General features: G+C 41.9%; 2 protein-coding genes across 3 annotated transcripts in view; both read left to right on the forward strand.

The window, feature by feature from the left end:
- The window catches only part of LOC132158072 (uncharacterized), a 411,555-nt gene that overhangs the window by 184,650 nt on the left and 200,553 nt on the right, over positions 1-26,352 (forward strand). The gene's annotated exons all lie outside the window — the stretch shown is intronic.
- The window catches only part of ca14 (carbonic anhydrase XIV), a 40,704-nt gene continuing 25,107 nt past the window's right edge, over positions 10,756-26,352 (forward strand). The window contains 2 exon segments of the mRNA XM_059567322.1: positions 10,756-11,097; positions 11,357-11,377. Of these exon segments, the coding sequence (XP_059423305.1) occupies positions 11,031-11,097; positions 11,357-11,377 (88 nt within the window). The 5' untranslated portion in view covers positions 10,756-11,030.

Raw genomic sequence — 26,352 nt, forward strand, 5'->3', positions numbered from 1 at the left:
GAAAGTCCGAGATAGTGTCTGAATTCTCTCACTGCCCACACAATAGCCCATAATTTTCGGTCAAAAGTAGACCAATGTCTCAGTGTGACATTCAAGGAACGGCTGACATACGGTACTACGTGCTCTAGTCCATTTTTTTCATGTGCAAGTACAGCACCCACAGCCCACTTGGAGGCATCCGTATACACTTTTGAAAGGCACTTTGAAATCAGGCAGTGTCACAATGGGAGCTGTAGACAGCACTTCTTTCAAGTAATTAAATGTGTTGTCACAGTCGGTATTCCATACAAAAGGCAAATTTTTGCCCACCAGTTCATTCAGCAGGGCTGCATGTTTCGAAAAGTCCTTTACAAAGCGTCGATAGCAGGGGCGTAGATTACGCGGGGGATGCGCACTTTTTTTAATGGAGAGTTGTGTTCACGACATTTTGAGGTTTTAATGGAGCAATGTATATAAATGCAGTATGAATTAAAATTCAAAGAGACAAGATAGTCTATACATGACATTTACGTTTCCATGGCAATAAGTTCACTCACTTGTCATGTCATCACACGCCGTGGTCTCGCGCTGTATCCAACATTCACAGAGGTCACTATGAGTTCAAAGCACCAACAAACTCTTCACTCCTTTTTTACGAAAAAGTCAAGCTGCGTAAGTTGGCATGTGGTATCTGAACAGTTTTCCACAATGTTGAGTAACTCTGCCTGTTGCTTTTGTTGAATAATTAGCTAATTTTGATGAAAATTATAAGGAAAAAATAGCTGCTTGGACAAACGTTCACTTTTTTTCTTTGTATTTTCCGTAACTCTTTTATAACCTCTTTTGTTTTAACAAGTATGTTATAAAAAGCCTTCAAATAATAATAAAGATAATGTTGAACTGAGATTTTACAGCATTTACAGCATGTTTAACTGTGCCAATTCTACATAACGTAATTTATTCAATCAAGTATTCTTGCATTGACGATCTGATAGGAACGATATTAATTTATGGGGTGCACTTTCATTATTGCACAAATTGTACATATTTATATGTTGTCAAGAATGAGCAAGAAACAGACAGCCTAGCTTTGTATGGGCAGAATCAGGATGTCACACAAGAAAAAGAAACTTCCCAGGTGACAACAGATGTGGCTTTTAACACCTGGCTGCTATTGCAGTTTTTTTTTTACATTGTATTAAATCTATTAATACACAACTGTTTGTAAAAATATGTAACACATTAGTATGATAAACAACTTCTCAACTATCATTTATTAGCTTGCATATTAACTGTTTATTAGTAGGCTACTTTGAAAGCACATATTAATTCCTTATTCTTCATGACCATTTTCTGCATCCCATAATCCTACATAATACCTAAACTTAACAACTACAATAACTACCTTGAAATCTAACAAGCAGTAAATTAAAAGGCAAAAGTCATAGTTAAAAGTGAATATGTGTTCCTCATACTAAAGTTTTAAAAAATAATTTAGGATTCAAATTATTTTATTTTCTTCTGTATGTCACTGTTCTCTGTATGTACATGTTTCAAATACTACTTTATTTTCAATAGACAGAGGCAGAAGAGAATTCAGAGTTGAAGGTGAATGAGGCAGAAAGTTTCATTGAGGCTTTAGACGTAAGGACAGATTATTTACAGCATTGTCTATGTAAGATATTTCTTATACATTTTAACTAAAGACCATTCAGTCTAATTTTTACTTTTTTGTAGACAGAACAGGGGGCATCTGGCATAGGGTGGGCTGCTGTAGAAGTAGGCAGGTCTTCTGTCACTGTATTAAAACCTCACCAGCCAGATCCTAAGGCTGTTTTGTGTCAGGTGCTTCGGGACAGAACTCCCGGTACCAAATTTCAGGCTCACTGGTACCAAGAATTTGCATGGCTTCATTTTGAGCCTGGTACTGATGGAGCATTGTGCTTCTACTGCCACAAAGCCTTTAAAAACAAAACATCAGAACTTGCCAAAAATTCAGAAACCACCTTTATCATCTCTGGCTTTAAGAACTGGAAGAAGGCCAGGGAGAGGTTTACATTACATGCAGGATCAGAATGTCACAAGACAGCTATAAGAACACACATCTATGAATCAAGACCAATAGATGTTCAGCTGTCCAATATCCTGGCATCCCAGCAAGAGGAGGCAAGGAAATGCCTATTAAAGATAATCAGTGTTGTGCAGTTTCTGGCAAAACAAGGTTTATCTTTTAGAGGCCATGATGATGATGAGGGAAACTTTAATCAGCTTCTAAAATACAAGTCAGAAGATGACCCTAGCCTGACCAAATGGTTGTCCCTCAAAACTGATTATACTTGCCCGCAAATTCAGAATGAAATCTTCAATTTATTCAGTAATTCTATAATTCGTGGAATTATGGAAAAAATAAATTCACTTCCGAACTTGCAGTTTTGTGTCATCATGGATGGTACCCAAGATTTATCAGGAAAGGAACAAGAATCAGTCTGCCTTAGATATGTTGATCACGATTTAATAGTCCATGAGGAATTTGTTGGCCTGTATGAAGTCTCCGTTACCACAGGAGAGAACCTGGCAAAGGTTCTGAAGGATGTACTGCTCCGTCTTAACTTATCCATCATTGGGCTGAGAGGGCAGGCTTATGATGATGCTGCGAATATGGCAGGAAAATATTCAGGGGCACAGGCCATCATCAAAGAGAGTCAGCCACTTGCATTATATGTCCACTGTGGTCCGCACTGTGTAAATTTAATTACACAGCATGCTTGCAGATCATCTCCTGTTATCCGTGACTCTTTGCAGTGGGTTCATGAAGTGGGAGGGTTATTTCGCCAGTCTGTGAAAATGAAGTCAATTTTCCAGGACATTTCAAACTCAAAGAGTGGATCTATTACTGCCATCAGACCTTTGTGTCCTACAAGATGGACAGTGCACACCTCTGCCATTCGTGCTGTGCTTAAACAGTATCAGCCAATGTTACTCGCTCTGGAGGAAATGGCACGTGGTCATTCAGAGTCAGCTTGCAGGGCAAATGGATTGTTTGATAGATTTCAAAAAGGCAATGTTTTGCTTGGCCTTCTACTTGCCTTAGAAGTGACAGAAGAGCTTGAGTGTCTCAATGCTTCTCTTCAGAGACTCAGTCAGACAATAGATGGAATGCTAGCTGCTGTCAACTGTGTGAAGGACACAATTGCAAAAAAGAGGACAGAGAATGTATTCCAAAGTGTCTATAACAAAGCAACACAAATGTGTAACTCCCTAAATCTATCTCCAATTGAAATGCCCCGTGTTCAAACCCCCCAAAACGTCTGTCTGGTCAGGGTTCAGCACGTGTATCTACTTCTTCTGCAGAATAATTCAGGGCAGAATTTTTCAAGGTCCTTGATGTTGTTAATGTGCAGTTTCAAGAAAGATTTGAGCAAGAGAGTCTGCTTATGATCAGTGCTCTTGAAAAGGCACTATTGACAGGAGAGTCTGATGGTGGTCTATTGGAACAGTATCCAGAATTGCACAGGGCTTCACTGAGGGTGCAGTTAGCAATGTTTAAGTCCAAGTATAATTATCAGTCATCTACTGAGGCAGCAAGCATTCTTCAGAATATGTTGCCAGAAGTCCGCCAACACTTTGACCAAATGGAAACACTTGTGAGGTTGCTCCTTGTTTTCCCTGTTTCTTCAGCAGAGGCTGAAAGAAGCTTCAGCAGTCTTCGAAGATTGAAAACCTGGCTCCGAAGCACAATGACACAGTCACTTCTAAACAGCGTTGCTGTATGTCACATTCACAGTGACAAAATAGACAATATAAATAGGGAGATGATTGCTTAGCAGTTCATAGATGGGAAGGAACGTCGCAGAAACACTGTTGTATTTCTTTCTTTCTGTTTCTTTCCTTACTCTCTTTCCTTATGTTTTATAATCATATATAATCATATAATTATAAAACAAAACATTTATGATTAAAAAACCTGTCAACTAGACAAGGGTTAATTGAAAAGATTAACCCCCCCCCCCCCCCCCCACTTTTGAAATGATGGCTATGCCCCTGGTCGATAGTATGAGCACAGTCACAGCCAAGTTGCATTTTCTGGGGTTCAATTTCAAACCTGCTGACTTTATTCTGGAAAATACTTCTTTCAGATAAGTTAAATGCTCGTCAAATGTTCGACTATAAATCAAAATACCACTTATATAGACCTTGACCAGTAGACCAGTCCTGATATGATGCTGCACCAACGTGCATTTTCCTGTAGTTTTCCCTGCAAAGTTAAAGATGTCGCTGTACTCCTGCAAAGAAATTGGAGGATCTGTGTTGCTTGGGCTAGGAACAACACCTTCAACTGCATCCTGCTGAAAGGGATGAATATCAGAATCAGCTACAGAATAAAACTCACCCAGGTGAGTCCCCTGTTTTATAGGAATGTCCTGTCCAGTAGGGTTCAAAATTCGTGCTTTAGTCAGTCCATTGTGCACATTATTGAGTGTGTGTGCCACAACTAGACTGGCGGACTCTGACACATTAGGTTCCAAATACCCCATAAAGTCATTAGACACCTGGGTCTCACAAGGCATACCAATCTTAACAGGCACAATTGACTCACTGAGGGGTAGAAGTGTCATGTCTGTGGCCAGAGACACATTGCAACATGTAGGGACAAAATCCGAGCTGGTCAGAAGTGGAATGGACATAATTGTAACTTAGCATGACTAATATTAAGAAGGGCATGATTTTTTTTACCAAAAAGTCCCATCCTAGCAACACAGCCTGCGTTGTTTCTCTCACTATATGGAAAACATGCTGCCAGATTTCAGTAGCCAGCTGTAATGTCACAGTAAGTGTGCCCGGGTGTCCAACATCTGTCCGTTTACAGCACGAGCCGCAATATAGTCTTTCTTTAGAGGCCGACTGCGAAGTGCGGGGATAGACATGCGAAAATCAGAGCTCATCAGTGATGCACTAGAACCAGAGTGAATTAGGATAGGAACCTCGATGCCCTCAATTGTGCCTTTCACATATGATACCAGAGGCCCCTGGTCAGTGTTTGTGTCCAAAAAAGTTGTGTCATCAGGTGTCAGGCCCCTGTGTAATACAGCTGGTGTTTGGGACGCAACATCAGCTATAACCCGTTTCCCGGCTCGTAATTCCTCTCCCCATCACCAGGGGTCATAAAGCGCACTCCCTGTCTCCTAGACTTTCATGTCTCTCACCGCATTAGTTAACCTATCAATTGCTTTGTACAGTCCACTAATGTCCTACACAGAGTTCACACTGGCCCCAGTCCCGTCGGCCGTCAAATTATGCCTGATGTTAGCAGTCGCATAATCCACATCCATTGCATTTCTCGCGTTCTCACACCGACCTGCAATTATTATGGCTTCCTCCATGTCTGTCGCTCCCTGCTCATAATATTTCGTCCTCAGCACTGGGTCCAGACCCGCCATGAAATGGCTAAACTTTTCCTCCCTCTGGGCTCTGTCGCTGTATTTTGGGAAAGCCTCATCCACTAGCCGGCTTATTTCTGCTGCATACTCCTCTAGGCTCTCCAGTGCTGCTGAAGACGGGCTAATAAGCTGGACCGGAATCGCTCCATGAACTATCTCCTTCCAAAAGCTTCTTTTAGCTTTTCTTTTACTTTGTCATAGTCCGATTTAACAGGATCAGGGAGACTGTCCCTGTAGTAAAGTTCAAATGATCAAAGAGGAAGAAGACCGGGGTCGGCGTTCTGAGGCTCGTGGGTATTTATTGACAAAATAAAATAAAACAGAAAAATAAAGTTGCGCCACATGCGCACACGTTCAAACATCTTCAATACAATGCACTGCTCTTGGGTTTACGATCTCTCCGCGCACGTGGGCTGCTCTTTCTCCCCACGAGTCCTCAGCTCTCTCTCTCCTTCTCCGGATGTCGTGCGGCTTAAATACCGGTTCCCCACGCCAATCACTGCAATGAGATCCAGGTGTTAATTATCTCTCACCTGAACCACTTACCACCGCTCATCTCTTCATTCGCTCTCCCGTTGCAGACTTCGCTAAACCACGCCTCCCCCGCCACAGTCCCATAGAGAGAACGCTGCATTGTTTAAACGTGTGGGTAAAATTCTTGTCTGTTCATAGTTGTATGGAGCGGTTCCATTCCCTTTAGTGAGCGTTTTGACAGCAACTTCACACAGCACACAAAAATTCTCGCCCAGCACACAAAACTTTGTTTCTCCTCCCCCGAGAACGGAGGTGGCAATTCAATTCGTACGCTCCTATTGCCCCTGTCACGGTCCAGCAAAACACTAAAACTGTCTTCTTCCTTGCACCACATACTGACGATGTGTAGACCCCGCGTGCTTCTAACTATAAAACTTTGAACTAAAGCTAACTAATTTAACACCCGTCGGAACACTTTAAAACACTAACTAAACTCACCAAAAACAACACTGCTGCCACCAATGTGACCAAGCTTACGTCTCGGGTTCGCCTAAACACGTTTTAAATAATAAAATAAAGAAAGTGAAATGCAAGTATAATGCACATAATATACCTACAGTATAATATACATATGCACATTGTACATCCTGTGTATCTTAATATTTAAGACTACGGTTTACTTTCATGCACATTATTTTGCGTTCTATATTTAATTCTACAATATACATCTTTTTTTATGTTTTATTATTATATTTTTATTGTTTACTTTTATTTCATTCTTACATAGCTATATTTATGTATATTTTCATCTGAGTTGTTTTCTTTAATAATTGCACTGTCCATGGAGCGGACCTGACTCACATTTCACTGCAGGTTATATATGCTATATATAATTTTGTATGTTACGAATAAAAATCTTGAATCTCGAATCTTGAAGTATTACATGAACGATGCACTTTTATTGTTCTTCACTCCTAAAACAACTCACATGGCACAACAGGGTGCTCTCGTAACGTGGGTTTTCCAACCTTGCCTATGGCAAGCCCCAAAGGATAGAAAAGTCACACACATACAAATGCAACCCTACAGCCTTAACATCAACTTCAAAATGTATGTTACAATTGTGATGATCGGGAGGTTTAGCAGCTATTCAGTCAATGGGGACCACCTGTAGTAGTCCATTACATACCACACCCACAGTAGGCTTCCAACAAGACAATATCAACAACACACGTGCTCATTATAAACACACATCACACATGCTCAATATCTTTACACACAGACACTGCACGCATTATCTCACTGCAATCGAAATAAAAACACACAAATTACAAAAGGAGCCATACTATCCCTCAACCCAATCTATATTTGGGGAAGTCGTGGCCTAATGGTTAGAGAGTCGGACTCCCAATCGAAAGGTTGTGAGTCCGAGTCCTGGGCCAGCAGGAATTGTGGGTGGGGGGAGTGCATGTACAGTTCTCTCTCCACCTTCAATACAACGACTTAGGTGCCCTTGAGCAAGGCATCGAACCCCCAACTGCTCCCCGGGCGCCGTAGCATAAATGGCTGCCCACTGCTCCGGGTGTGTGCTCACAGTGTGTGTGTGTGTGTGTGTGTGTGTTCACTGTTCTGTGTGTGTGCACTTCGGATGGGTTAAATGCAGAGCACAAATTCTGAGTATGGGTCACCATACTTGGCTGAATGTCACGTCACTTTCACTTTCACTTCACTTTCACTTTCCCTATCTGACATGTGTTGCTGGCAACACTGATACCACTTGTGTCAATAACACTTCCCCACGACAGGTCTGTTGTCCTCTCGACCCTTTGACTAAGTTCATTTCAATTAGTCAGTGCTTTGAGGTACTGTCTGTTCACCAACAGAGTGAGTGGCAGGATGACCAGTGGAATATGAAGACAATACTGACCAACTGAAAGACCTGTACAAGCCATAAACATTTGTGAAAAGAGGTTCTATAACAATATAAAATGTACTAAACTTTTAATTGGTTATTCTACAATTAATTGTACAATAAATTATTCTACAATTGGAAAATACTGTAAATTGATAAACTGTTTGTCGTTATGAAGTTTAATGTCTCCGACAGCGCCTGTAGTCCCATCTACCAACTTGTTAGCAACCACCTTTTTAAATAAATGAACCATTTAAAAAAATAATGAGTGGGGTATAACTGCTGTGTTTTATGCAGAATAAAATATCTTGAGGTTGTGTGAACCACGGACCTTATTTTAGGGGATTTAACAAAACTCCCATTCAAAAAAAGAATAAGCACTAGTACCTTATGAATAAGTACTAGTACATAATGGAAAAGATTCCACTATCTAAAAAAATAAGTACTCGTAGCATGAAAATATATACTAGTATGTCTTATATATTAAATGTTAGACTGGCTTTCCACATATTAATATATATTTTTCATGCTATGTTAAAGGGGTCCTTTTTATGCTTTTACACTTTTTGAATTTTAGACAGTGTGTAGTGTGTATGTTTGGGCATAAAAATTATCTTCAAACTTACAAATATCAAAGCCACTTCAAAGGGAGATATTTGTTTGATATGTTTTTAAAATGGGAAAAAGATTGTATATTTTGTTAATAACATTTTCAGCATAACATTACACAAAAATCCTAGTCTCTGTATGTTGGGTATCTTACCAAAAGATACAGGCCTTTCCTGGCAACAAAGGAAATGGTGCCGTCTAGCTTTTGTGTCCGCATGTAGACTCATTCTGAGACATTGGAAATCTGTTATGCCCTTTTCATTTGATGAATGGCTGAAACTCATGTCCAATATTGCTAGCTATGAACGTGTGATATTAAGAGTCTCTTCTTTGTCTCCTTAAGTGTGTAGGTTAAGTCTAGGATAACTCATGTGTTTAAACCCTATATATATATATATATATATATATATATATTTGTTAAATGTTTTTTTTTTTTTTTTCATATGTCATACTGTTATATCTATGACTGTCATTATTAAGTATTATATTAGGTCAGTCCTGTTACTGTCAATTGTTTAAATCAAGATTGGATTGTTTTGTGAAATACAAGCAAAACAAAATTTGAAAAACCTTCAACATTTCTAACATTATTACAGTTTATTTGCTATAGTTTAGAAAATGATAATAAAATATGACAAGAAATCAGAGTTAAACTTTATCAGAACAAATTCATCTTGATATTGTCAGATAACTTTGATAGAAGTGTATGTAATGGATTTCAATCAACCAAAACTTCTGACAGCTATTAGTATGACAATATTTACTCAACTATCAATACTTTGTTGACCAATTACCAAGCAATGCTTAATTTTTTTTTCAGTCTGTGGTTTGAAAAGGTTGCATTAGCCATTCAGGAAAAAAAACACATAAGCAAAACACTTTGACCACAAGGCAGGTCAAAGTGTTTGAAGGTTATTTATTTTTTTTTTTTTTTTAATCAATTTCACTAGTAGTCCACTGTATGAAGAATTTTTGGGTATAATTTCACAGTTTGCTTTTTTTTGCTATACCCACTTTCATAAATTATAGTGTCCTGCACCTACTAGTACAAAAAATTAATCAAAAAGTATACCTGGTGTCTGAATAATTGTTGGTTTGACTGTGCATTTTTTTCTTGTTAAAACTACAAAGTAATTCAGTCAAGAGCAGTGAGGATTAACATTACAGCAACTAGTTTGTTTAAACTGCGATATGTATTTGTTCGTTCAGGTGCAGGAGGAATTTCGAGGAGAGCTTCGCAAAGGAGAGCTCGTTTCAGTGTTGCTGTCTATGAGACATGGCTCTCTGCGTGCGCACATAACACAGCGCACGAGTAACCAGCTACTCAGTTGAGCTTTTCCGCTTCTTGTGTTTGGATGCTTTAAAGTCTTTTGAATGTTTAAATTGGCATGGTTTAAAAACACGTGAAAATGATAAGCTTTCATGATGAAGGGCAGCAGTAGCCTGTCAACTGTCCTGAGTTTTTTTTTTGGCTGGCCTCAGCCAGATGGTTCAGATCGCTTGGGGCCCCCCATCAGCCGTGGCCCCCTATAATCGTCACCACCTTTTACCCCATAAAGGGAATCCAAAGCAAACATTAAAAAAAACCTCAGGGTTCCAGAGAGATTCAATAATTATTGGCCAGTTAATGTAAAAGGCCTTAAATTTGTGTAATAATTCCTATAATATTAGCCTAAATAAATCTTAATAATCTTTCTTACATCAAGTGTATACACAGGTACCCTGTATAAGATCAAATAACAATAACAGTAAACACAAAGATACCACAGGAGAACTATATCTATTTTTTAAAATGTAGGTATCATATTTCAAAAGCTGACAATAAACATTTAAATACGAAGAAGAGGTTGTAGAAATTATAGGATGGAGTTTACTGCCCTCCATCGTTTGAAAAATGAAGCACAATGAGGTGTTCACTGGGTTTAAAAAGGTTCAGGGGACCTGGAAACCATTACGGTGCCCCGATCTGTTTATACACGACTCACTTGTACTTTTATCTTTCATGACCATATCATTGTTTTTTTTTTGTTTGTTTGTGTTTTACAATAGCATACATACTTTTTTAAATTAATTACAATACATTTTTAACAGCACAGAGTAATAGCACGCTAAATTTGTCAAATAGCAATTGTATTTTGCAATAGATGAGCTACATCAATTTTACGCTTTCTGTCCTCTCTCCCTCTCATGGTCTCTATTCATTCTCTTTATTATCACCTCAGTACCCCTTCAGTCAGGCTTTCCCTGATCCCCCTATACCACCCCCCCCCCCCCCCCCCCAGCTAGTTGTGTCATACACATTTTTCAGTGTCCAGCAGCAAGTGATTTTCTCATTCACTGATCCCTTTCTCCTTTCAGTTCTCTCTGTTTCTCTCTCTTTCATCTGTGGCATGTGATGGCCTCTCTCTTCTACAATTCAGCTCACTGAACCAAGTCAGTCAATTGCAGAAAAGGAACACAAATGATTCTTTCTTTGTGAAGATTTTTGGATACATTTTTCAAGTTGTTCTGCTATACAACCTGTTAAGATTTTCCCACCAATTTTACTAGTGTACTGGTGTTTCTATTGCTTTCTCACTGTTTGAGTGTGTGCATCCTGTGGAGAGGAGAGTGAAATAATGGATCTTGTCTGGATAACAGTGCCTTTTTTCCTCTTTTACAAGTGTTTGGAGTGCTCAGGAACTGGTAAGACTTTGATTATCTATGTAATATTAATGCAGTGGCCTGTTGTAACAACTTATTGTTGGTCAATGCTACTGACCAAAGACTTATTTGCTTTTTTGATGCTTCAGAAACTTTTAATTGTTATATAAATAATCTGCCCTAATGTGCTAGTCACTGGTAGTCTTTTTTGTAAGTCTTAATAATTAGGTTGCAATTTAATTGTTACCTGAAATACACAGGGAATCTGTTTTAACTTTTGTATGTTCTTACTTTTTTTAAGCTAAAGAATGGACATATGCAGGTAACAGTTTTTTATTATTTCCACTCTCTCAGATTTGGTGTAATGTTGTAGTTACATTGTCATAGATAACCTGGAAAATAGTATATACTTTTAAATTGTTTTGGTTCAAAGCTTCAGTCGGGTTCTTGAAAATTAACTTTTCTATATTTTTTATCAAACTTACCTTTTTTTCCCCTCAGTTTTAATTTCTGTTCAAACTGTGTTACTTCCAGTTCAGCTCTTCAGTAGTTGCATTGCATAGTAGCATGAGTGTGGAAGAGAAAAGAGAGAGCAGGTGTCAGCAGGTGCTATAGGTTGCATATCCTCCCATCCAGGCTGAGTACATAGTACAGAGCTTAAAATGTGTGTTTCCATTTGATTAAAAAAATAATTTTGCGATAAAGAATTGGGAGACTGCTCTGCTTGGCACACAATCATGCAATTCACACACACAAACACAGATTTGCATGCTTCAGTGTGTTAATTGTACTGTGATGGTTCAGTTAATAATGCTCATGTGATCAGACTCTAATAAACCTGTGTGAGCAGATTTTAAACAAGAATAGTCTACTTCACAAAATTCCACACATCCACATAAATGCCACAATTGGCTTCTGAGCCAAGACTTTTTTGTTGATTGAATGTAATGAAGTTAAAATACAAAATGTATTATTTTCCTGCAAAGAAATACCATTTGGGAGAACCCATTATGATCCTGTGAAATTCTTGGTGTAATAAGGCCTCTAGAAGGCCTGTATTTGCAATGCACGTGTTAAACTGTTATATAATACAATGTGATCTCATATGTGAAAAGGGGTCTACAAAACTTAAATTTACTTACACTTTCATAGCACTAAAACGTACAATACTTACATATTTACAGCATTTTTATGTGTGTGTGTGTGTGTGTATATATATATATATATATATATATAAAATAAAATATATATATATTGTGACACGTGTCCCGAGCTCTCATCAGCGTCGCCCTGGAAACCGAGCAGTCACACCTGCACCTGCTCGTCACGGGCTGAGCGGCCACACCTGCGCCCCATCAAGCGCTGCCTTCTTAAACACAGCAAACGAACACAGAGGTGAGAGATGTCTCCACGAGACTCGGCTAAATCTAACTATCTGTCTTGCTTACAGAGAGCAGTGTGTGACCACCAGCCCCGCCGCACACGGGAGAGCACAACGGACCCACACAGCCACAGCGCACAGACCGAAGAGGAAGCCGAGCACCCTGCACCAAACCCCCTCAAGCCACCGCCTTTTTACCTTACCTACTGTCAATAAAATCCAACCTTCGGGGAACTCACCTGTACGTACTCATCGTGTCCTTCTTCACCCCGCCACACTGGTGGAGAATGCGGGCAGGACAGTGAAGAAGACACCGACGACCCCTTCCCACGCGGTGTTCCCCCAGCTGGACTGGTTTGGTTGTTTTTTTTGGTTTTTCTTTTTCCCCACGCCCTGTTGGCTCACGTGTCTTCTCTGGTTTCCCCAGGTGGCGCTCCTCCCCCGGCGATGGAAGAAATCTTGAAGCACCTCACCGAGGTGAGCATCCGCCAGCAACAGATTATGGAGCACATGGCCTCCCGGCAAGGGGAAACCATACGGGAGCTCGCCGCACTCCGTATGGCTGCTGGCGCACGTACTCCGCTGCCAGACCCTGTGTCCAGGCCACACAGCTGCTGCCGAGGATGACGTCCCACGATGATGTTACCACTTACCTCCAGATGCTTGAGACCGTGGCCACCCGGGAGGCGTGGCCCAAGGAGGAGTGGGCCCGGATCATCGCCCCGCTGCTGACGGGAGAGGCACAATGGGCTTACTTCACGCTTCCCCCAGAGCTCAACGAGTCTTATGAGGAGTTGAAGAAGGAGATCCTGGGCCGGGAACCGCCCAACCCGGAAGCCCAGCAAGAAGTCCCGACAGCGTCCAGTGCTGCTGGCCTCGGACAGCCCCAGGGATGGTGAGTCACCCCCTCCAACTCCTAACCTCTATTACGATCTGTACCAACAGGTGACGGGGCTGGAGGGTTCTCCAAAGAGCAGCACGCGGACGACCGACTAAAACACTGCTGGGGCCAAGTGAGAGTGGTGGACGGGAGAGAAATCCAACCGGCACCCCACCCCACACCTCACTTTATAGTGAACAATGGCCTGCTGTACTGTGTTGCACAGCGGAGGGGGGAGGAAAAAACGCTGCTAGTGGTCCTGCGCAGCAAGACCGGAGCAGTGATAGAGATAGCACACGCACAACCTATGGCAGGACACCTAGGAGCCCATAACACCGTCCAGCGCCTCCGTGACCGGTTCCACTGGCCGGGCCTAGAGGCCGAAGTCCGGCGGTTCTGCCAAGCCTGCCCAACCTGCCAGAGGACCTCACCACGGACCCCTCCCCCCAGCCCGTTGATACCGCTGCCCATCATTGAGGTGCCCTTCGAGCGGATCGGGGTGGATTTAGTGGGGCTGCTGCTGAAGTCCACCCAGGGACACGAACACATCCTGGTCATCGTGGATTATGCCACCCGCTACCCTGAGGCCATCCCCTTCCGAAAAGCCACCACCAAAGCCATCGCACAGGCACTCTTCCAGCTGTGTAGTCGGGTCGGCATCCCTTCCCAGATCCTGACTGACCAGGGCACCCCCTTCATGTCCCGGATGATGGCAGACCTCTGCAAGCTCTTGAAGGTCCAGCAGCTCCGCACCACGGTGTACCACCCCCAGACCGACGGGCTCGTCGAGCGGTTCAACCAGACCCTCAAACAGATGCTGCGCCGAGTGACGGCCGAAGATAAACGGCACTAGGACAAGATGCTGCAATACGTACTCTTCGGTGTTCGGGAGGTCCCTCAGGCCTCCACCGGCTTTACCCCGTTCTAATTTATCTTCGGCCGCCAACCCCGGGGTCTGCTCGACATTGCCCGAGAGGCCTGGGAACAACAGCCGGCCGTACACCGTACCACCGTGGAGCATGTGCATGAGATGCGGGAGCGGATCGACCGCGTGATGCCCATCGTCCGGGAGCACCTCGTTAAGGCTCAACAGGCCCAGCAGCGACACTATAACCGGGCGGCCCAACCACGGGAGTTCTAGCGAGTAGACCATGTTCTGGTGCTGGTCCCCACAGCCGCCTGCAAGTTCTTGGCCACCTGGCAGGGGCCATACACCGTAACCGAAAAGGTCGGCCCCGTTACGTATCGTGTGCGGCAGCCCGGAAGACGGAGGGAGGACCAGCTCTATCACATTAACCTTCTGAAGCACTGGATCGGAACCGGGCCTCAGCTCTCGGCCTACACCAAGGCGACTCCCGTGGTTGTGGACATGGACCCTCAACTCTCTGCCGCCCAGAATACCGAGCTGCAGCACCTGGTCAGTCAGTTTCCAGATGTGTTCTCTCCCCAGCCTGGGCGGACCCACGTCTTGGAACACGACGTCCGCACGCCACCCGGAACCATCGTCCGGCAGCGGCCCTACCGTGTCCCGGAGGCTCGGAGACACGCCATCGAGGAGGAGGTACAGGAGATGCTGAGGTTAGGGGTAATTGAACCATCTCGCAGCCCATGGTCCAGCCCCATCGTCATGGTTCCAAAGCCCGACGGCACCCTCCGCTTCTGTAACGACTTCCGCCGCCTCAACGAAGTCTCCGAGTTCGACTGCTACCCCATGCCCCGCGTTGATGAGTTGTTGGACCGTCTGGGAAGGGCCCGGTTTATATCAACCCTCGACCTCACTAAGGGCTACTGGCAGGTCCCTCTGTCTGAACAGGCCAAGCCGAAGATGGCCTTCTCGACCCCGAACGGACACTGGCAATACCGGGTCCTTCCCTTCGGCCTCCATGGAGCACTGGCCACCTTCCAGAGGCTGATGGACGTCCTCCTCCGGCCGCATCAGGCCTACGTGGCGGCCTACATCAACGACGCCGTCATACACTCGGAGACTTGGGAGGACCACCTGGAGCGGCTGCGGAGGGTGCTAACGGAACTGCGCCGGGCTGGCCTGACCGCCAACCCCCGGAAATGTCACCTGGCCCTCGCTGAAGCTAAGTACCTGGGGTACCAGGTGGGTCGCGGCCTGATTATACCTCAGGAGAAGAAGGTGGCAGCAATCCTCTCCGCGCCGCAGCCCACCTCCAAAACACAGGTACGGGCCTTTTTGGGGTTGGCAGGGTATTACCGCTGCTTTATCCCTAACTTCTCCTCCTTAGCCTCTCCCCTGACAGATCAGACCAGTAAGGGGCAACCGGAGAAGGTCCCGTGGAACCCCTAGACGGAGGCGCCGTTCCACCGGATAAAGGCAGCCCTCACCATGGAGCCGGTCCTCCAAGCACCCGACTTCAACCGTCCCTTCCTGGTGCAGACGGACGCATCTGACACCGGGTTGGGAGCCGTCCTTTCCCAGGGCCACGACGGCGAGGAACACCCGGTGATCTACATAAGCCGAAAGCTGACCCCTGCGGAACAACGGTACGCTACGGTGGAGAGGGAGGCGTTGGCCGTCAAGTGGGCAGTCCTGGAGCTCAGGTATTACCTCCTCGGCCGCCACTTCACCCTCATTACAGATCACGCTCCCCTGCAATGGATGGCCAATGAATGGTTTATTTTAAGGGGGTACATTTTCACTACTGAGGGAGGGTAAGATGCTCTCCTTTTCAGAATAAAAGACCACCTCGGATTTGGGCAGCTTTCGCAGGTCTGTCAGGGTCCACTCCCCGCCCTCCCCCAGTTTCCCCGCTTCTCCACAGGACTAGGACGACGCTTAGAGGGGGGGGGTGTGAGACGTGTCCTGAGCTCTCATCAGCGTCGCCCTGGAAACCGAGCAGTCACACCTGCACCTGCTCGTCACGGGCTGAGCGGCCACACCTGCGCCCCATCAAGCGCTGCCTTCTTAAACACAGCAAACGAACAAAGAGGTGAGAGATGTCTCCATGAGACTTGGCTAAACCTAACTATCTGTCTTGCTTACAGAGAGCAGTGTGTGACCGCCAGCCCCACCGCACATGGGAGAGCACAACAGACCCACACAGCCACAGCGCACAGACCGAAGAGGAAGCCGAGCACCCTGCACCAAACCACCTCATGCCACCGCCTTTTAACCTTACCTACTGTCAATAAAATCCACCCTTCGGGGAACTCACCTGTACCTACTCATCGTGTCCTTCTTCACCCCGTCACACTATATATATATATATATATATATATATATATATATATATATATATATATATATATATATATATATATATATATATACATCTCAATAAATTTTAATGTCATGGAAAAGTTAATTTATTTCAGTAATTCAACTCAAATTGTGAAAGTAGTGTATTAAATAAATTCAGTGCATACAGACTAAAGTAGTTTAAGTAATTGGTTCTTTTATTTTGTGATTAATTTCACAATAAAAAAAAAATAAATAAAAATGAATATGGTGACATGCCAATCAGCTAATCAACTTAAAACACCTGCAAAGGTTTCCTGATTTTTTTTCAGTATTTTAATGTGCAATACTGACGTATTGACGATGCCTAAAGCAAATTTAGCCTATAAACAACTTTACAGGCATATTGAATCCAATTGATAGCTTTCAGTCCAGGGTTAAGTTCAAGCTCATGCAGGTGCACATTTTGCTATGGTTTTCGGTTTGAACAACATGTTTCCTGGAAACGGTGTGCAACGGGGTATGAGATACGTTTTCTCTTGTTGGGTGACAAAAATGTCAGCCCATTCAGCAGCAACATGTATATAAACCAAGCAGTATTAAAGAGACAGCTCGCACAAAGTAATTAACATCAAAATACATTCACAAGAGCAAGTATTTGGTTTGCACGTGTTTATTTACATTAAAGGCAAAATAACTTAAATAATAAGAGCACAAGTATAGATCTGGAACTTTTTTAAGTCTGTCTAAATATCATTTAGTAATTGCAATGTCTTTTGGTCCATATCCTTTCCTTAGCAAGGTGTGCTAGACACTGATTAATGTAACATAAAAATACTATACATATTTATATATTTTGGTATTGTATTGTGGAGTGACACTTTCATAAACTGTTCTATACTCCTCTGATAATATAATGGTTAATATTACAATAACATAGCATAACAACAGTGATCAGCGATAATGATAAACTTAATACTCTCAATAAAAACAATACAGTCATATACATCATAACACAGTCTCGGAGGTAAGGAGTGGATTATCCTTCAACTGAAATGTTTGTCTTTTCATCCTGAAATGCAAGGCAAATGTTGGATCACAATAATTTGGAAACCTAGTTTCCAAAAATTCCTTCACTGGATTGGGATGTTCTATTTTATTCTGCATGGCAAGGGCAGTTACTGTAACATTGTATATACCGGGCTTCATTGTATCATCAGGCTCCGAAAATTCCTTTTAAAAAAACACACAAAGAATGGACTTCTCAGCTGCCACAGTTGCTTCTCTTGTGTAATCAGAACAGGGTGTTCAATGCACCACTGTTCCGTTTAAAAAAATGCTTTTCACCGTTTTGTTAGGGCTGAACGCAGCCCTGGAAAGCAAAACATCCATAGAATTGCAGTACAAATCTATCAATTTTCTTTCTGTTTTACAGCCGCAATTATTTAGATCACCTCTCAAAAGAATATAACAAAGGTATGTGAACAAAATGCAGGTTTTGGCCATTTGCAATCCATTGCAATTGTTTTAAAGAAATATCACGATTCATGATTTTATCACGATTCTTTTTCATGTAGATTTTTCTATTTTTTTGTTTGAGCATTACAGCCAAACTAATTTCCCTGTTACAGCTTTTAGTGCTGACCTGACAGATCGTAATGGCGGGTCATATACTTTGGCCCCCAGGCCATTAGTTTTTGAGGTCCCTCCCCGACTACCAGAAGGCACATGAAATGAGGGGTGGCCGGATCCATTGGCCAGGCACGAGTTGGAGAGACTAGAGCTGATGATACAGGTTTTAGGGCCAGGGAGAAGATCTGGAGGACTCGGGGAAGAGCGGCAGTAAAGGAATGAGTGGGCTCTTTGGAGTGGTATGTTGAGGGAGCAGGCTTGTGGTGAGCTAGAGCACTCACATGCTTCCGGATGGGAGGATAAGGATCCTGCACGTCGACAAAAGAACCACTTAAAAATCGAGAAATAAACTAATAAAATCTGCTACGGGTCTGCAGCAATCCTCAGGAGTCAAAAAAAGAAACAATTGGTATCTGTTAGTCCCACCCGGAAGTACGAATTAAAAAAAAAAAAACACCTCCAACTCAGAGGTATGAGGCTCAAGAACTCCTCCACATACTCCTCCACATTATCTCCAGGAGATAACCTCAGCCCAGTTCATTTTCTGTTTTAGGTCCGATCTTCTGTAACACATGGACACTGGGACAGAAGGGAAGAGCAAGTTAGTTTGAGTAGAGTACGGGAGAAATGTAGCCTAGAAATCTAGACGCACCCTAGCGGCAGCAAAATGTATTTCGCAGCCTAGAGTACAGTCTAGCAACTCTCAATACACCTTCTAGCAGCAAAAACCCAGATTGGGTCAGGCCAATCACGTCGTGTATAGAGCAGGCGGGGCGGGCTTAACATATGACGACAGAGAGTTGCGACGGCTGCCACTTGAAAACAAAGAATGGCGGCTGCAGCTGTCGAACAACGATCTTTTGAATCGGCTTTGGCCGCGACTGGAGGACTTGGAGTTAAGTTTCTCTTTAAGAAAAGAGCAAAGAACGGCACTTAAGTCATTTTAAAAAAAGGAAGATGTGTTTGGAGTTTTGCCGACTGGATACGGAAAAAGTTTAATATACCGCTCTGACTACGTCACCTTCTTCGTTGCTCTGATTGGTTGTAGCGCTATCCTATTGCGTGCAGAGGGATTTTGAGAGACAGCCGTTTATCCCGCCCCTCGGAGTAAGCCTCGTCTATGGAGAGTTTCCAGACTAAACATCTTGATGTAAGTCTGGCTGGCCAGGCTAGGAGAAAAGCAGAGGATATGGTGAACTATTGCAGCTGGTTCCGGCAGGAAAAACGGGATGGAGATATCCAGAGCCGTTGGTGGGGTGACAGACACGTTGCACACACCTCAGGGTTCACACAGGAGAGGGGAACTTGGAACGCTGGAGTGTCACGAAATTGCACACACAAACAGGGAGATCCATGTGCAGTGTTTTGAGAAATCCAAAAATCATAATCCAGTCAAGCAAAAAGTCAAAATACAGGTAAGCAGTCAGAACAAGAAACATGAATGTCCACAAGGAAACACGAAAGAGCAGGGTGAATAAACCAAGGACTCCATGAAAATGACAGAACAAACCGGGTATATAAAGACAGGTGCAAACAATGAATGTGGGAACAGCTGAGTTCAATTAACAGTGATGAATCCAGACAAAGGCTTGTGGGAAATGCAGTACCTGCAGTGGGGTGACTATATGGGGAAGTGAGACCACTAGTGGATACCCAGGGATACACAAACCAGACACTGTGACATGGAGACACTCAGGAGAGACACAGGGATCTAGGAGAGAACTCAATGGTAGGCAGGGGCGGACTGGCCATCTGGAGCACCGGGACTTTTCCCGGTGGGCCGCTAGCCAATGTGGGCCGGCCCACCCGGTACACAAATATATATATATATATATATATATATATAATTTTTTTTTTTTTTTTTTTAATTGACGGAAATCATAATATTACATCTCTTTTCTACGCAAATGGATGAGTGAGTCGATCGCGCAGCCAACAAGCGCGTTTTCGTCTAATTTAGAGAGAGACAGATTCATCTGGTACAGCGAATTTCTCTGAGCAGCAGGCCACTGTATACGTTCACTGAAAACATAACCGACTGTGTTTACGAGAATACTTGCAGAGACAATTATTTTGAAATAATTGTGTGTGTATTTGTTCATTCAGAAGTTACGATACCCAAAAGATGAATTAATTCTTTGTACGCGCATTGTCTGAAATGCTGCTCACAGCGCGTGCTTTGAACGAGTGCGCGCAAGCTTCGAACGCGCGCAAATTGTTTAAAAAAGTTGAATCAGCAAGATTTAGAAACAAGTGAAAACGATCAACTACGATACATTTCACCCCTCCAAGCGAGTGAACAACGCAAATTTTAAATCGCTATTCACGATAGCCCGTCGGGAAGAGCAGTGATACATTTTGGAGCCCGACTGCAAAACACAATAGCCCCTGGACGTCGGGCTAGCGATTTTGCGAGCCCTGCACCTCAGATCTATCCAGTTTGTGAACCACTGGTTTCCACAATGTTTTCGTTAAACAAAATAAATGATTATTTTAAAAGATTTACTCAAGAGAATAATCTGTTCACGAATCGGATCATGAACTTATATTACCGCATATTCATGCATCTGTTAACTGAATGCAAAGTGTGAGTTCTAGGAGAATGTTTGTCTCGTGATGAACATGTATCGCTCACTAGGAGTCGCTAAATGAACAGCTGCAGCACGCAGGTTATCTTTTTTTTTTTCAATGGAGGATCAGTTGCCCTATTGGTTAAAATCCCCAAACAGTATACTTAAATATCAAATAAATAAATTACATCAAAACAGGGGCGTTTGCGTTTTGATGTGGTGGGCTGCTGTGGGCCAGAAAGTCCAGGGCCACTTTTTGGTCCCAGTCCGCCCCTGATGGTAGGTAAGTAGCAAGGTTTGTATTGAGTCTGTACAAGTAGCCTTACAACAGGAGAGGTTCCACTATGCAGCTACAAGATCGGACCATGACGGAGACTTAGGTGTGTGGTTTTATATGGAGGTGAGCAGACGGGTTGATGGTGAACAGGTGCTGGTGATTACATGATTGGATGGTGAACAGGTGCTGGAGAAAATGCGTGAGTGAGGGAGTGTGCAGAGGGTGATGAGCCTGACCGACTGAGGGATGGAGGGATGATGCTTAAAAATTAAGCTTTGAAATAACACAAATAAATTACAATTTAATTTATTCAGATAGAAAGCAGTTATTTTAAATATTAAAAATGTATTTCTGTATTTTTAATCAAATAAATGCAGGCTTGGTGAGCAGAAGACAATTATTTAAAAACATTAAAAATCTTACTGACTGGTAATGTAGGTTGAGGGGTCTAAAAATCTAAATGCATTGATACAAATAGCTTAATGCTAAAAAATATTTGTAAATTTTTAAAAAAATTTAGCTAATAATATGAAGCAATTTTTATTCATTGTAATTTTTATATTTTAGATGTTACAATACATCTAAATTTTACGTTTCAGTATTCAATTCAATTTAAGTTTATTTATATTTCGCTTTTCATGACAAATCATTGCAAAGCAGCTTTACAGAAAATTTTTAGTTTCTACATTATATTTAGGAGAAGGGTTATTAGTGGTGACTATGGCAGAAATGTACAGTAAAAACCATGCAGTTAGTTATAAACAGTGTTTGGAATAACGGTGTTTAAAAGAACGGCGTTAGGTAACGACGTTATTTTTTCAGTGACGGGGTAATCTAACTAATTACTTTTCCCGTCGTTACAACGCCGTTAACGTTACTGAACGTTAAATGCGGTGCGTTACTATGCATTGATTTCATATGCAATCCGAACGCACACCTGGCTCACACAGCGAGTGAGCAGGTGGGTTAATAACGAGATAAGCGATTATGATTGGCTAAGGCAGAGTCATGTGTTTCATGGTAGCCAATCAGAGCCAGTGTTTTTACACACACGGGCCAGCGGCGCCAAACACACACACAGTCACACACACACACACGTCAGCTACACAGAGATTCGCAGCAGCAGGAGCAATGGCGAGTCAGGAGCAATCCGATGAAAAGTTGGCATTTTCAAGGTGGAGATATAAGTACTACTTCAAATTCATTGTAGTCAAAGGCAAGAACGTGCATGTAATTTGTGACACACGCATCTACAAAGCTAGTGGCCAAAAACACTTTTCTTACAAAGAGTGCAGGATAAAACTCTTGCTGTCTGTTGACGTGCAATAAATCGATAAATCGAAAGTTATGTACAAACACCTGTCTGTTCTACTTATTTCAACTGACTTGTGAAAACTGCTAAAAAAAAAAAAAATTATTTGACATATAGCAACTTTTTTTTTTTTTTTTTTTTTTTTACAGTAACGCAAATAGTTACTTTCCCTGGTAACGAGTTACTTTTATTATAGAGTAATTCAGTTACTAACTCAGTTACTTTTTGCAACAAGTAGTGAGTAACTATAACTAGTTACTTTTTTAAAGTAACGTTCCCAACACTGGTTATAAATTAAATTAATCAAATAGACGGTGAATAGTATTGGCTGAAATTATTATATGTTGCAATTAAATTTTGTGATTGTGATTAAACATTGTGATAAAGCAAAATTTGGTAGTTTTATATGTTGTTCCAGGGTTAGCAACATTTGATGTCTTCTGGGGGGTTGACATCATCTCTTCTCATGAGGTTTGGTCATCTCAGATCTTTGTAAGGGTTGAATCCAGATTGAAGCTTGTGTAATTCCTAGTTGCCTCGGGGTTCGAGTTCCATGCCAGAAACACAGAAGCAAATGCAGACTAAATTAGCATAGCTGCTGTTCCAATCAAGCAAAAATTATGTGTTCAACCCAAGCAAAAGAATGAAAATGTGTCTATTTGATCAGATATAGCTAAAGTGCAAAATTAAAAGATACATTATGTGAATGCTTAGCAAAAAGATGTGTCTTTAATTTAGATTTAAACAGAGAGAGTGTGTCTGAACCCTGAATGTTATCTATAGCTATTTCAGAGTTTGTGAGCCAAATTTTAAAGGCTGAAAAAACTCTACCTCCTTTTATGGACTTTTCTATTCTAGATACTACCCAGAGTTTTGTGATCTTAGGGTGTGTGATGGATTGTAGCATGATAGAAGACTAGTTATGTACGCAGGAGCTAGACCATTAAGGTCCTTAAAAGTAATTGATATTTTGTAACTGATGCGTAACTTAAAGGGATACTCTACCCCAAAATGTAAATTTTGTCATGAATCACTTACCCCCATGTCATTCCAAACCCATAAAAGCTTTGTTCGTCTTCAGAACACAATTTAACATATTTTGGATGAAAACCGGGAAATAAAGAAATGGAAATAAAGAAAATAAAAATTAAATAAAGTTTTTATTTTTGTTTTCTTCTCGTACAAAAAGTTCTTCTCGTTGCTTCATGACAATACAGTTGAACCACTGATGGCAGATGGACTATTCTGACTATGCTTTTTATACTTTTCTGTACCTTGACAGTTAATTTTACTTGGCAGTCTATGGGACAGTCACAAGCCTCCCGCTTTTCATCCAAAATATTGTAAATTTTTGACTGTAGAGGAAGTAAAATTGTGTGTCCTGTTTTTATTTTTTATTTTTGGTACAATAAGTAATATCTTTGTTTTATCTGAATTTAATAGAAGAAAAATATTGGTCATCCAATCTTTTACATTTTTAACACTCTTTAAGATTCGAAAATTACCTGCCTGATTTATCTCAACTGCTTGTTGTACCCATAAATACACATGAACTAGACGAAATGACTGGCACCATGGGCACTATCTTCTCTAATACATTAGAAGCTGTTGCCCCCATAAAATTGAAAAAGGTTAGAGAAAAATTTACTGTGCCATGGTATAACAGTAATACCCACTCTCTCAAGAAAGAAACTCGTAGTCTTGAGTGTAAATGGAGAAAAACTAACTTGGAAGTTTTTATAATTGTGTGGAAAAACAGTATGTCCAGCTGTAGATAGGCTCTTAAAACTGCCATGGCTGAGCATATCCACAAACTCATTGAAAATAACCAAAACAATCCAAAGATTTTATTTAGCACAGTGGCTAGATTAACAAATAACCAGACACCACCCGATTTAAATATTCCCTCACACCCATGCACCCAAAGATAAACCGCAGTGCTTTACAACCATAGGACAGGAAGAGCTAAATAAACTTATCACTGCATCTAAACCAGCAACATGTTTATTACATCATATACCCACTAAATTACTGAAAGAGATGTTACCTGTAGTAGAAGAACCGCTTCTCAATATCATTAACGCATTGTTATCTTTAGGTCACGTCCCAAAACCATTCAAGCTTGCGGTTATTAAGCCTCTTATTAAGAAACCACAATTAGATCCTAGTGAACTGCCAAATTATAGGCCCATCTCAAATCTTCCATTTATGTCTAATATTTTAGAAGTTGTGTTTGCTCAATTGTGCTTCATCCTGCAAAAAAAATTATCTGTATGAAGAATTTCAGTCAGGTTTCAGGCCCCACCATAGCACAAGAACAGTTAAAAGGTTAAATGACTTGCTTCTTGCATTAGATCAAGGCTGCATCTCATTGCTAGTGCTGCGTTCGACACCATAGATTGATTACAAAACTATACAGGTATTCAAGGACAGGCTTTAAGATGGTTTAGATCCTATCTGTCTGATCGCTACAACTTTGTTTATTTAAATGGGGAGTCATCTGACAAAGACTGGATGAACGATAATTTTCTCCTATTGAAGTAGGACAATACAAAGATATTGTCATGACTTAGGTCTGAGTTGCTGTGTTTTTGTCTTGTTGTCTGTGTGCCTAGTCTCTGAACACATTGGTTTTGTTTTGGCAGCTCATGTGTTCTGCTGTCAGTGTTGTTTCTTCCCCCTCCCACTCGTTATCCTTAATACTCTGTGTTCTGTCACACCTGTAGCCAGTCTTTCCTCATTAGCTCTCCTCTATTTTAGTTCATCTCGTGCTCTGTCTTTTGTCAGACCGTTGTAAGTTGTTTAATGTTTCGCTGGTGACTGTCTTGTCTTGTTTGCCTAGTCCTGCCATGTTATGTTGTCTTAGGCTCCAAGTGTTTTGTTTTTGTCTGGAACTGTTCCCTCATCCTGTCAGACTTGACTGGTTCTGCTTCCGGCCCTGGCATCTCTTTTCTGTTGGGACCCCGTCCCCAATGACGCTCTGGTTGATGTGACTTTGATGTTGCGTCACGGAAGACGCTAGGACCGGTCCCCGCTGAGAGGTTTCTTTTTGGCCCTGTGCTCTTGGGGTGATCATTCATTTGTTTTCCCTGTTTGCCCAGTGAGGGTGAAATAAGCTTTTTGTTACCTGCAATTGAATCCTGTGTATTCCTGACAGACATTACTTATTGGAACAAAACACCGAATCTAGTAGATTACAATTTGCAACTAGATGGATGTACTGTTAGTTCCTCTACAGTCAAAAATCTGGGTGTTATATGAGACTGCAACTTGTCTTTTGAAAACCATATTTCCATTATTACAAAAACGTTCCATCTTAGAAACATTGCCAAGCTACGAAACATGTTACCTGTTTCAAATGCAGGAAAGCTAGTTCATACATTCATGACCTCTAGACTTGACTATTGTAATGCACTGCTACAGTAGGTGGTTGTCCTGCATCTTCAATAAACAAGCTACAGGTAGTCCAAAATGCAGTGGCTAGAGTCCTTACCAGGTCAAGAAAATGTGATCATATTACCCCAATTTTACAGTCTCTGCACTGGCTACCTATTAAGTTCCGTATCAGATACAAAATATTATTACTCAACTATAAGCCCCTTAATGGCTTAGCTCCTGCATACCTAACTAGCCTTCTATCATGCTCCCTAAGGTTACAAAATGCTGGACTTTTGGTAGTACCTAGGATAGCAAAGTCCACTAAAGGAGGTAGAGCTTTTTCACATTTGGATCCCAAACTCTGTAATTGCCTTCTTGATAATGTTCGGGGTTCAGACACTCTCTGTTTAAATCTAGATTAAAAACACATCTCTTTCGCCTAGGATTCTAATAATGCATCTCATAATTTTGGACTGCAGTTATATCTGATCAAATGCACATTATTATTCTTTAGCTTGGGTTAAACTAATTAATTTTACTTGGTTGGAACTGCAGCTACGCTAATTATGTCTTTATTTGTTTCTCTGTTTTTCTGTGGGATTTACATCCCGTGGTAACTAGGATTTACACAAGCTTCAGTCTGGATGCAGAACACCTGAGAA

Source organism: Carassius carassius, chromosome 15 (assembly GCF_963082965.1).
Source record: "Carassius carassius chromosome 15, fCarCar2.1, whole genome shotgun sequence".
NCBI classification, from domain to species: Eukaryota; Metazoa; Chordata; class Actinopteri; order Cypriniformes; family Cyprinidae; genus Carassius; species Carassius carassius.